This window comes from Trichoderma harzianum (assembly GCF_003025095.1).
Source record: "Trichoderma harzianum CBS 226.95 unplaced genomic scaffold M431scaffold_20, whole genome shotgun sequence".
NCBI lineage: Eukaryota > Fungi > Ascomycota > Sordariomycetes > Hypocreales > Hypocreaceae > Trichoderma > Trichoderma harzianum.
Genome location: NW_020209268.1, coordinates 385981 through 397728, shown reverse-complemented (window position 1 = coordinate 397728; position 11748 = coordinate 385981). Strand labels below are relative to the sequence as shown.

Below are 11748 nucleotides of genomic sequence, written 5' to 3'. Positions count from 1 at the left end.
ACTAATTAACGATTATTTAATATAAGAGTAATATATATAAAAGATTACTTTTATATAAAAGTAATAAATAATAATTATTACTTATAATTACTTTAAAAATATAACTAAATATATAAGTTTACTTTATATTATTTATTAAAATAGTTTAAATAGCTAGTTATAAATATAGAATAATGCCTAATTATACTTATATAGTATTATTTACTAATTATATAAATAAACCTTTTTATTTTTGTTAATTACCTATTAGTCCAGCCTGGCTTATTCGCTAATATAAACCTAGTATAAGGTTTATCCCTTGGGAATCCCTTTTATACTAACCCTATAGGAGCTCAGCTTGTTACACTAAGCTCTAGCTAAGCAGCTTAAAGGATTATAAGCTTGGGGTAAGTACTTTATAAATAAGTTGCAAGCTGATGTATATAAAAGCGGTAATAGATTACATAAGATAGAAACTAGTTTTCTGGTAGTATAACAACATGCCTCGGTTTTAAAAAGTCGTAGTTGTTCTTTCCGATAGCTGACCCTTTCTCCACGTTGTCAAACAATATGCAATTTAGCCCGCATCCTATTCCCCCTCATCGTGCAAGCTAGAAATACGCCTACCGTCAGCAGTGTAAAAGCAGCTGCGGAAAGCCCAAAGACCCAGAGATCCGGCGACACCGTCGTTGTACCGTCACCCTGTCCTCTCCATTGGAAGAATCCCATAGAGAAGAATGTCTACATGTTCATTGTCAGTAAATCAAAGTCTTAACTGTCTTTTGAATGACGTACACAAACAAATGTTGCTGGCAGATAAATCATTCCGAGAATGGCAATGGATTTCATCAAACTTCCGTCTCGCTGAGCAGTTTCCGCCACTGCCAGACTGCTCCTAGATATATTTTCATTGAGCCTTGCGTCTTTCCGACCGATATGATTGAGATCCTATTGTAGGTAAGCTTCGTCATAGTAGTAAGATGAGGAAATATTAACCAGTTGCGTTGCAAGCGACATTCCTTCCATAATGTGATCGCATTCTCTTATAAAATCGTCGTATTCATCAATCAAATCACGGAGTCTTTCTCTGATTCGGCCACCACACTCTTTCAATCCGTCTCTTCTACTAGTCCAGACTTCGGTTGGAGTATTACGACTCATACCAAAGTCTATATCCTCAAGCTCTTGTGTGTGATCAAACATCTTGCGTAGCTGTGTTTTCCAGTTTTCCAGACCATTTTTCAGATGGCTAATCTTGATCCAGAGCATTGCACAAGTTTCATCATCCTCTTCATCCTCTTCATTGCTCTCAGGTCGCAATGTTTCCGTTCCCACTGAGCTATTGAATGTCGCTGATAACGTCAGGAAATGTTTAGAGAAGCATTTCAATATTATGGTCTATTTTCACTTACATGATGTGGAAATGGTTTTTCCGGAAAGAAAACTTCCAACTCTGCCTTTCATGCCATTAAAGAACGAGCTAGTTCTTGACGGTGGTGGAGACTGCTTCTCCATTGACCGCCGGATTTCTCTTTGGATCTGTTGTATTCCATAGTATGTATCATTTCGCGATTCAATATCGATCATTTTTTGTACAAACTGAGTATTGCTCTTGCGGACGAGGTTAATATGCCTGTCCCTCTCAAATTCCGCAAATATGGTAGGCAGCATCATAGGATGAAACACCTCCCCATCGAATTCGCGCAGTCTGCTCGTAATGATCACAGAATCTGTCAGATTATAGCCATTAATAGATCGTTCTTCAAAATTGCAACCGAACCAGATAGCGTTCGTAGTCAACGTATCTGGAAAGAATGTCACAGACAAAGCCATGTCATCTTCCCAGCTTTCCGCGGTTCTACAAGTATAGACTACTATTATGTGAGCGAATACGCATGTTCTGGTGATAAATGGAGCGTACCTATTGATCTGGGGCACGATATTTTATCATCCAAGGGTAGTATAATTCTTGAAAATGTGCAGCTCGTGTTTCTATTGATTGCACGTACAATCGACCTGTGTATCTTCAATTTTCTCATCAGTTCTGAGAAGGTATTTTCCGAAAAGGGCATTCTGGACAGAGATGATGTCTTTCCACCCATTATCAAATTTATACCACTAGATACCTCTGCCCTTTGTTCTGCTGGGCCATCATCTTCAGCTGCTGGATATGAGTGTGTAACTGATGGACCTTCAAACCTATGGATCCATAGTCCCCATTCATCCTCATATCTCAGGTGCAATTCCTCGATGCAATGTTCTTCACCAGCATGAAGACAGCCCTCTCTGTCCTCCTCATGCTTTCGAATTCTGAATACTTCATTTTTAGCTTCGGAGAACCTCAGTAATTCTCTATCATGTTTGTCAAGCTCAGACTTCTGGCTGATCCAAGACATCTTAGTGTTTGGTGCTGATCGTTTGAGATTTGTCTGTATGTCTGGCGGAATGTGAAAAATGGGAAGCTGAAAGAGCCATGAGAATGTGAACACACGTATGATGCAGGAGCTGGTCACACTATGGTAATCTCCTTATATGAGATGCGCCGAACGTGGCTGAGCATATTCATGTTTGCCTGAGGGAGTTTTTGACCGGGAGTTGGACAGAATCCGGCACCATGCATTAGCCTCCGTATGGCTGAGGACCGGTGTAAACCAGCCAATTAGATATGGGGGTCCCCCAAGCGATGAGCCTCGCGGCAAATTAGAGGTGCAGAAAGCCTGCGAGTCTGCCCAACGCTATCTGAATTCCTATTGCATGACTATTGTGCATGTCTCATGTATTTACCCTTAGCCATGTATACTTCCGACCAAACCGGGGGCGCCAACATATCGTGCATTGCTTGAGTAAGTTGGGAGAGGCAGGTGAGGCGGTGGGCCTTGATGGCGAACTTGGCAGCAGACCAAATATTTTTCGATGCGGTATGCAGGAGGAGGCGGTCTATTATGTATAGCCCTTGGTGGTATCCATTGCCACGGCTTTCCGTAATCACCGGCAAAAAGCCCGTATTAGAATGACACACGTGTGAGCCGGAGCCTGATTTCCCTCTGCCCAAAGGATTAGCATTAAAGGCACGCTTGGAGGAATCAGCCAGCCTTCTCGACACACTTCGACTTTTGCCTTGTTGCCTCGCCGCCTACTACTTAGGAAACATGTTAACACAGGTTATCGCTATCGATTATGGCTCAAGGGAGAGGCTGCAAGAAATCCTTGATGGTATGCTTGGCGAAGAAAACTTCAAGCTGGTTCAGGTAGCTATTCGCTGTCCCTTTTGGCTCTTCTTCTGTTTTGTTTGTCCCCTAATAAAAACAGAGTACTTACCTCATGAGTAGCGCATCTCGAATCAATGGCAAATCAAACTAGTAAGGCGATTAACGATCGTATGATACCACTATTGAGATTCTTCGTCTGAGAAAATATATCGTCATTCTGACTATCATATAATAAAAAAGGAGGAGATTGACGAGATTCGGATACATATGAGAATTCACTACCTTCCGACCTCATGACTACAGCGGCCAAAGTTACGAATCAATTCGCTCAGTGTGGCATCCTTTGGGATAACCGATCGACTCACCAATGGCCTGCGCGGTGTATCCACCTCCAATGGCTACCTACACTACGAAGAAATTGGATTGGTTTTCTGCATCCATATGACATCGAAGTAAATATATTGGTCAATTTTATTCTTCATTTCCACAAACTCAAATAATCTGATTTTGCAAGAATTTGCCAAAGAACAATATGAATTGAGTTCATTGTGATGGGAGTAAAGGTGCTGAGACGAAGGCCAGCTTGTGCAGGTATAGGTATACATCAAAGAACCCAAAATAACGGCAAATTTGCTACCAAAACCGCTTGCAATACCAATGGGAACCCGAGATTGAAAGAACATAAATAGCAGATCGTCATGCGGCACCAATCTAATACCCCGGGGAGTAACATGTCCGAATTTCGTTGTCACTGAGCTTACCCGGTGCGCGGATACGATACTCATTCGATCGCATCTTTACGCAGTTAGTAATGCTTATTGATCACTCATATAAGTCCAAATCTGTAATCTATTCACATAACATACTTCAACGGCATACTGATTTTGCCAATTTTTCTTGAGGGCAGCTTCTAGTCTTTCTGGAACAAGATAATCTCCAGGTATGCGTTGTGGTTCATTATTTCTCCATTCTTGTGTGGATTTAATGTTGTGTCGATCGTTTTGAAGCGGCCTTCGAAGAGCGGTCACGAATTTGGTCATTCCTGAAGATGTTCTGGATTCCATGGTGTTGGAGTATTTGTAAACGAATATTGAGCGATTGAGAGAGGCATGTGGTGATGTTAAAGAAGTGATGGGGTTTATATACCGATGTATGGATGTGTTTGTCATTTGATCTGTCTCATATCTCCTCACCTTAGACGTTACGCAGACGACAGCACACACCGATGTCAGAGCCAACGGTAAGGAAGAGTCAGACCTACAAGTGCGCCTTCGGAATTCGCATTCGTATTGGGAGCCGATATTACCTTGAGGGGCACATTCGTAAACATTGGGAGCTGAGCGGCTGCCTAAGTCGCCTAATGGTTGCCGGGAGACACCCCCTTGGGCAGAATATGTGGACTTATATGTAGAGGCGAAGTCGTGGCGAGGCAGTATTTGCCTCTACAAAACACGACACATGGCATGAAATCATTGCGCGCACTGGCCAGTCAGGCCGCATGAGTGCCATCCATTATCTCAAAAAGGGCCCGGTTACCACTGGTGCATGTGTTGGATGCCTAATGGTCAATCTACCGCCTTAAAATTAACACCGACGAGGCTCGCACCCTCAGCCATTCCCTACCGAACGAACTCTGGGTTGGCTAGACAGCAGCCAATCTTGAGGCCTATTTCTTGATGTTCATCATGTATGTCGCAGAATACGGATTTTAAAGGCTATTCATTGGAGAAAGTGGTGTTTCACATGAGGTACGGATTATGCCCTGGCAGGCTCTCAGGAACGATCGTAGGCACATGGCACGCACGAGGCGCCTTTTTCGTCAAAAGAAACTACACAAGGGCCTCAAGGCTACTTTTCTTGAACATTTTTTGAAAAGCCTCGCGGTCGTTTCGATTATAAGACAGAGTGGTAGGTATGTTGATTGAGCCTCAAAATTTTCCAAGTTAGTAGGAGAACAAATGTCAACATTGAGTCCGAACAATCCAAGGCATTGAGGGAGGGAAGTTGCCTTAAACTAACGTGTGATAAAATAACGAGGCTGCAGGAAGCTATCACATCTAGAGGTGGGATAATATCTCCCACCATGCCTGTGTGTGTAGAGCGTGCCGCGCTTCTCACAGCAACCCAAAAAAAAAGGCATCCAAATCCTCCCAACCCATATGAGAAAAGCGCCACCTTTGTTCTCTGGATAAATCAAGGAACTGGTACCCAAATCATCAATGATCGAGGTATTTAAACCCGACATTGGTAGTTGAGCCAGAATCCCCACGAGCAATCACTTTCAGCCACGACAAAGCATACAAACCAAATTTTGTATCTCACTCAACACTCCCTATTTGTCTTCCATATTTATATATTTATACACATATATTATGTCTTCCCCTGGGGACCCTCAAGCCAACGGAAAGGCGCACAAAAGTTTAAAAGTCCGCCTTAGACAGGCCTTTGTGACCAACCCATGCGACAACAGGCGCTTCATACCATGTCGGCTGCTGGAAAGTATATGTCATGAGAAAACAGTAGCACAGGAATTGTCCAAAGCGTTTCCAAAATCAGACGACAGCTTTCACCAAAGTCGCGCGTCATTGATATGCCACGGACAAACTCGGGACTTATCGATCACCTCGCAGCCATGTCTCAAAATATTCGTCATTCTTGTTCTCCTAGGCAATGTTGGCCTAATAGAATCATTCGTACAACATCGGCTGTGCGACAGAGACCTTCCGTTTTTCAGTACTCCAGGTCTCACAGGACTGTATTCGCATCGACATAAGCCAGAATCCAGTCTGACCTTCCCCGATGAGGACGATCAATATGAAATTATAGATGCCTTCCTTGAGAAACAATGGTCAGTGCTGATACCGTCTTTCGAGGCTCCTGAAGCTGGGAATATGCGCTGCAACGTATATAAGCTTCATGATAAGACGATATTACCAATCCAAGAGGTTTCTAAAAAGAAGTACCCGGGCGGATTTGGACTGGTTGAAAAAGTCAAGATACATAGGGAGCATAACGGCTTTGTAAGTTCACTGTTACTGGCGCGAGTATACCCCAGCTCCAGCCTTGCTAAACAGCCTCAGAATCACGAATACTTTGCTCTTAAGACTATGCATCCGATGATACCCGACGAAAGAGATAGGTTCTTCCAACAGGAGCTAGACGCCTTCCACAAGGCAACACCTGGTGGCCATATCGTTGAAATACGCGCCGCCTTCATGAGGGGAGAAAGCCGGGGTTTCCTTTTCCCTTGGGCAGATGGAGGCACCCTTAACCATTTATGGGCTAAAGATCCACACAATATCGTTGCGGACGCAAGAGTACCATGGTCTGAATTTAGCCGATGGATATGCATGCAATGTCATGGTATTATTCGAGATCTCTGGGCCATCCACGAACCATTCGGCATACATGTGCCCGCAGGAACCAGCGCCGAGGATCTCTATGGAATCCACAGCGATATCAAGCCAGATAACATATTGCACTTCACTGAAAAAGACGGCCCGCCATTAGGATTGCTCAAAGTCTCTGATTTAGGCCTCATGAAGTTTCACAGGCTTGTCTCTCGGACTGTACAGTCCAAGTCCATGGGTAACGCATATCAAACTTATAGAGCACCAGAGCATGACATGGGTAAAGTGAGGTCCAGGAAGATTGATATCTGGGCTTTTGGCTGTTTATTTGCCGAATTCGTGACGTGGGCGATAGGCGGCGAGAACGCAATTGATTTGTTCAAAACGGCGCGGATGAACGAGGACAAGCAATTTCCCGATGAAAATAAGGGCGAGTGGTCGGAGGATAACTTCTTCATCATGAAAACGAGCCGTTTGACACAAGCTAAGGCGCCAAAACGCAAGGGTACAGTCGATGAGGTAGGTTGGGCGACACTTGAATGCTCTCTTAAAGAGGAAAAAATGAAAATAACTAACAGCAAATGACGTCTTAAAGTGGTTCTCTGACCTTATTAAAGAGTTGGGGCCTGATATGGCAAACACCTTCTTCCCGCAGTTTCTTCGCTTCATCCAATCTGCGATGCTTGACCCCGATCGGAAACATCGAGCGGATTCCAAGCAAGTCGAGTCTTTCTTAGGAAGACTTTTGGAAGAAAAGCCACCGGACAGTCGATATTGGCGTTTTAACGGCACGATAGAATACCCGAAAAGTTATAGTAGGAGCACAACGGGAACTGGCACCTGGTAATGAATGAGGACGTTTTCAATTTTTGGATAACATGATACCCTGTTTATTAAAGTAAGTAAATTGTATCTCGGTAGCGAAAATAAAATTGACAATGGGCCTGCCTACAGCCACTAGTGGATGTTCGGTACATACTAGGTTTCATTTTTAATAATAGATATGGAGGGGCCTGGGAACGAGGTGCATCTACCTGACGGATTCAATCAATATGAACTTATCAACAATTTTATTGACAAGCAATGGCTTGTCTTGCCACCAGATTTGAAGAAGGGGAAAATGCGCAGTGCTCCTTTTCCTCAGGCTAGAGAGGATACCCTTAATGATTTATGGGACAAACACCGACGTGATATCATCACATCTACGAGATCAAAATGGTATAAGTTCAGCCGGTGGATTTGCACTCAATGTCATGGTATCAGTGTCAAGATCTCCAGGCCATTTAAGAACAATACAATATACCTCCAGCAAATAACGCCCAAAATGTCTACAGGATCCATATCGGAATTAAGTCAGACAACATTTTACACTTTAAACGGAGGTAGTGCGTCATTGGGATCGCTCAAAGTCTTAGACCAGGATCTTCAAAAGTCTCATAAACTCGTCTCTTCAACGTGACAGCAGCCCCAGTTCATTAATCGCACCTATCAGACTTACAGATCCCCTGAGCACGACAAAACGCAAGAATTCAGTCGATGAGGTATGTTAAACCATCAGGTCACAGTTATGCGAAATAAAGCTGGAATATTCTTTGAACAGAGATGAATAAAGCAACAGCTAACAGTTACTCGAAGTTTTTCACAGCACTTATTAAGGATTTATATCCGAAAACGGCAGACTCCTTCTTCCCAGAGTTCGTGGACTTCATCCGAACCTCGATGCTTAATCCCGATCGAAGTGCTCGAGCGAATGCCGAGGACGTCGAAGCTTTCTTGATTAAACGATTGGAAGAAGAACGACCGAAGAGCTCATATTGGTGTTTCAAAGGAACGATACAATACCGGGAAGACCAGGAGGACCAGGAAGACGAGGGTAGGATCCCGATGGAGTTGGACACAATTGAAGAAGATTGTAATGAATGAGGGGGTTTTTTTCTTTCCTTTCTTGGTATATTGAGTATGCTATTGTAGTTGTTCGGTTGGATCTTGGCGGCGCGAAGCTGACATGGGAGCTGTCAGGTACGGGGACTGCTAAGTACATGTCACATTCTCTCTTTCTGCTAGGTATCAATCATCCTTCATCACTCGAATTCAGAACATGAAATCGTCTATCAAATAAGCATTGCGCCGCCCCCTATCTAATGGTACCAAACCGATATACTAAGCTGGCGACAGAGGCCTCGCCCGAGCTGTTTAGTGATTGTCGTCTATATGTTTAGCCCTGCATTAATGTTTTTGTGTATCTCTCAGCCCACCAGCCCAACTGATCACCCCAGAAAGCATCTGAACTGTCCGTAACTTCTTTTTTTGTTTTCCAGGGGCAGATTACGCTCTGACAAATTCTCGCATATTCCACGGCGCTTTCCAAACCACGGGTTTTACGTCGCAGTAGTCTCGCCAATGCCGCCGATAAATTGTATCTCTGGCAGCAGGGCCGACAGCTTCCTCGATCCCTGGCGTAGACTCTGCTTTCTTTTTTTGGTGGACCAAATCCAAGCCCCAAGATGCCTCTTATTCTTTTTCGTCTTGTTTTCCACGCATTGTTCTCACAAAAAGATGGCGCAACCGATGAATGAGGCCAAGTCCAGATAGACTATATGCCAATACCGATCCGTGAGTCGTCGATTAGCTGGCAATGTTGTAGATGCTGTGGGATTGTCAATAAACAGTTCAGCTTGGAAGTCATCAGGCCTCTACTCACTTGATGTCCTCCCGGTATGACGGGCTCTTGACGCCATTTCTGGCATCACCCGCAGCCTGTTGGCCTGGTGCCACATTGACAACGCCGCCATTCGCAATGATCATCGCTTCCGAGCAGTTAGGGGTTTTTCTCTTCTTGTTCTTGCCGCGGAGTTGGCTGATGTGCTCGAAGTAGCCATCAGGCACCTCAGTGATGTACTTTCCAGAGAAGACTCCCACCTCAAACTCCTTGACGTCGTTTGTGTCATCAGCTGCTTCGGTACAGGCGTCCTTGAGATCCTGCAGGCTCTGGAAGATGACCTTGTCGGCTTGGATGTTCTCGGCCACCTCTTCAGTGGTTCTGTTGTATGCCACCAGTTCATCAGGGTCGGCAAGGTCAATGCCGTACTAAAATACCATTCAAGATTAGCATGATTCCGGGCAGAGTGTAGACTTCAACCTACGATGTGCTGGTTCATAATCTCGGGAGAGCACGAGACGACATAAACACGGGTTGCTCCAGCTTCTCTAGCCATTTGAACCTAAAGCCAAAATTAGTCACAGGATAAAACAGTAATGAACTGTCCACATACAATCTCTCGCGACGTGTTTCCTCGGACAATTGAGTCGTCAACGATGCAAATGGCCTTTCCGTTGAACTCGGATTCGATGGGGGAGAGCTTTCGACGGATGCCCTTCTTTCTCGCCTCTTGGCCAGGCAGGATGAATGTGCGGAAGACTAGATGGAAGTCAGTTCAAAATGTTCGTATTACCGACGTTCAGGCGACTGACCATAACGATTCTTTACGAAGGCGTTTGAGTAGGGTCGGTCTAGGCAGCTTGCAAGAGTAGCCGCGGCAGTGTTACTAGTCTGGGTACTTGGTAAGCAGATGATTCCGAGTGTAGCTTGAGTTTGTAGGCTTTACCTCTGGAACCGGGATAACTAAAGAAAAGTCTGATTAGCATGGTTCTTACAACTTCCCAAAGGAGCTGGCTACATACCAACATCAATCTCCTCAATCTCCTTTGCGGTCAAGACCTCCCTCATCTTCTTGGCCAACTTAACACCCATGTTTTGCCGGCTGCGGTGAACAGAAATACCGTCGATGCAGCTGTCAGGTCGAGCCAAGTAGACGTACTCGAATACGTCGGGGGTGTACGATCTTGGCTCTACGATTTGGCGGAAGTGAACAGTGCCGTTCTTCTGGCAAAAGACTGCCTGGCCAGGCTTAATGTCGACGATGTCGGTAAATCCAAGCTGTCGGAGAGCAACAGATTCCGATGCAAGGAAGTAATCCTTGGCTCCCGGCAGGGTTTGAGAAGGTCGAGAGCCAAAGCAAAGAGGGCGAATGCCGTTTGCGTCTCTATAATGGACGTTGGTCAAACTGCCAACATGGGCATCAAGAAAGTTCAATCAGCCTACCTGAAACCCAGGATACCAAAGCCAGTAACCATAGCAGTGCAAGCATAAGCTCCGGTGCACTTGGCATAGACTTCACGTAGAGAGGTGAAGATGTCGTCGACGTTTACTCGAGCCTTGCCAAGCTCATTAAGCGCGTGAGCGAAAACATTGAGTCTGTGATTTAAAGAGTCAGCAAACGGCTTCATATAATATCCCATAGCCATTTGATATCACGAGGACGTAGATACGCACAATAGCTCAGAGTCCGAATCCGAGTTGACGTGTCGACGAGCTTCGACATCCAAGAACTCGCGAAGGTAGTCGGGGTTGATGAGGTTTCCGTTGACGCTGATGGAGAGACCAAACGGAGAGTTTACGTAGAGGGGCTGTGCCTCAGATCTACGATTCCATCGCGTTAGCATACACTCGAAATATCGAGTCGTTGGAACAGCACATACGCAGACGAAGTGCCGGCGGTGGGATATCGGACGTGGGCAATGCCGAAAGCACCAGGCAGCTGCTCCAGGAGAGCAAGTCCGTCGAATTCAGAAAAGACCTTTTGCGCCATTCCGAGGCCCTTTCTCTGGTAGACTCGACCCCCGTTGCAAACCGAGATGCCGGCAGCATCCTGACCTCGCTATTTTTCCTATTAGTCCGAGCAACGAGCGTTTCCAAAGCCAAGATTCAACTTGCGTGTTGGAGATAAAAGAGACTCTCGTGGAGTTCGATGGCAGCCGTAGTGGCCTCCGGGTCTCCGAGCTGGATTCAGGAGTTGCCGTTAGCAAAGACCCATGCAGCGTTGCAGCGAGATTCCATCATAGAACGAACCATCAAACCAGTGACGCCACACATCTTGACGGAGATGACGGCGGGTTCAGGGGACAAATACAATCGAAAAAGACCAAATCAGAAGAAACAACTGCAACGCAACGATGCGCTACAGAAGAGCAATGGAAGCCGGTCGTGACGAAGTTTCGGCGCAAAAACGTCTCGATTTGGGACAAGTTTTGGCGCAGGAGACGAAATTCGCGATTTCGGAAGCTTCCCAAAGTTTTTTTTTTTTTTAAACCCCGCAGGATCTGGCAGACTAGTCCATCACGGCCTGCAAGGCAACGTGGGGTTCACTTTG

At 45.3% G+C, this 11748-nt stretch overlaps 6 protein-coding genes across 6 annotated transcripts; 3 read left to right on the top strand and 3 right to left on the bottom strand.

The window, feature by feature from the left end:
* Positions 1-540: 540 nt before the first annotated feature.
* M431DRAFT_98206 (hypothetical protein) lies at positions 541-2375 on the bottom strand (the record flags this gene model as incomplete). Its single annotated transcript, XM_024925014.1, has 5 exons — positions 541-720; positions 775-927; positions 976-1331; positions 1392-1850; positions 1901-2375. 5 exons carry the CDS (start codon positions 2373-2375, stop codon positions 541-543), a joined length of 1623 nt encoding a protein of 540 aa, XP_024768875.1.
* A 654-nt stretch (positions 2376-3029) lies between these two features.
* Positions 3030-3540, top strand: M431DRAFT_319237 (hypothetical protein). Its single transcript, XM_024914287.1, has 3 exons — positions 3030-3227; positions 3309-3356; positions 3429-3540. Exons 1-3 carry the CDS (start codon positions 3129-3131, stop codon positions 3483-3485), a joined length of 204 nt encoding a protein of 67 aa, XP_024768874.1. The 5' UTR covers positions 3030-3128; the 3' UTR covers positions 3486-3540.
* Positions 3541-3899: 359 nt separating this feature from the next.
* M431DRAFT_98432 (hypothetical protein) lies at positions 3900-4228 on the bottom strand (the record flags this gene model as incomplete). Its single annotated transcript, XM_024925046.1, has 2 exons — positions 3900-3983; positions 4055-4228. 2 exons carry the CDS (start codon positions 4226-4228, stop codon positions 3900-3902), a joined length of 258 nt encoding a protein of 85 aa, XP_024768873.1.
* Positions 4229-5549: 1321 nt separating this feature from the next.
* On the top strand, positions 5550-7874 carry M431DRAFT_524948 (hypothetical protein). The gene is made up of 3 exons (XM_024920596.1): positions 5550-6208; positions 6269-7057; positions 7134-7874. Exons 1-3 carry the CDS (start codon positions 5561-5563, stop codon positions 7383-7385), a joined length of 1689 nt encoding a protein of 562 aa, XP_024768872.1. The 5' UTR covers positions 5550-5560; the 3' UTR covers positions 7386-7874.
* M431DRAFT_319121 (hypothetical protein) lies at positions 7375-8226 on the top strand. Its single transcript, XM_024914286.1, has 2 exons — positions 7375-8079; positions 8174-8226. The coding sequence occupies exon 1, from the start codon at positions 7542-7544 to the stop codon at positions 7995-7997; it is 456 nt and encodes a 151-aa protein (XP_024768871.1). The 5' UTR covers positions 7375-7541; the 3' UTR covers positions 7998-8079; positions 8174-8226.
* A 1009-nt stretch (positions 8227-9235) lies between these two features.
* M431DRAFT_98275 (hypothetical protein) lies at positions 9236-11471 on the bottom strand (the record flags this gene model as incomplete). The annotated part of the gene is made up of 11 exons (XM_024925025.1): positions 9236-9625; positions 9682-9759; positions 9811-9956; positions 10010-10088; positions 10144-10160; positions 10220-10581; positions 10641-10793; positions 10872-11018; positions 11078-11252; positions 11309-11378; positions 11448-11471. The coding sequence occupies 11 exons, from the start codon at positions 11469-11471 to the stop codon at positions 9236-9238; spliced, it is 1641 nt and encodes a 546-aa protein (XP_024768870.1).
* Between the last annotated feature and the right edge of the window lie 277 nt (positions 11472-11748).

Excerpts from the sequence above, each read along its gene's own strand:
- M431DRAFT_319121 (XM_024914286.1), top strand. The coding sequence starts at position 7,542 with ATGGAGGGGCCTGGGAACGAGGTGCATCTACCTGACGGATTCAATCAA.
- M431DRAFT_319237 (XM_024914287.1), top strand. The coding sequence starts at position 3,129 with ATGTTAACACAGGTTATCGCTATCGATTATGGCTCAAGGGAGAGGCTG. Across the intron at positions 3,228-3,308 it reads AAAACTTCAAGCTGGTTCAG|CGCATCTCGAATCAATGGCA; the intron begins GTAGCTATTCGC and ends CCTCATGAGTAG. Across the intron at positions 3,357-3,428 it reads TAGTAAGGCGATTAACGATC|GAGGAGATTGACGAGATTCG; the intron begins GTATGATACCAC and ends ATAATAAAAAAG.
- M431DRAFT_524948 (XM_024920596.1), top strand. The coding sequence starts at position 5,561 with ATGTCTTCCCCTGGGGACCCTCAAGCCAACGGAAAGGCGCACAAAAGT. Across the intron at positions 6,209-6,268 it reads ATAGGGAGCATAACGGCTTT|AATCACGAATACTTTGCTCT; the intron begins GTAAGTTCACTG and ends AAACAGCCTCAG. Across the intron at positions 7,058-7,133 it reads GCAAGGGTACAGTCGATGAG|TGGTTCTCTGACCTTATTAA; the intron begins GTAGGTTGGGCG and ends GACGTCTTAAAG.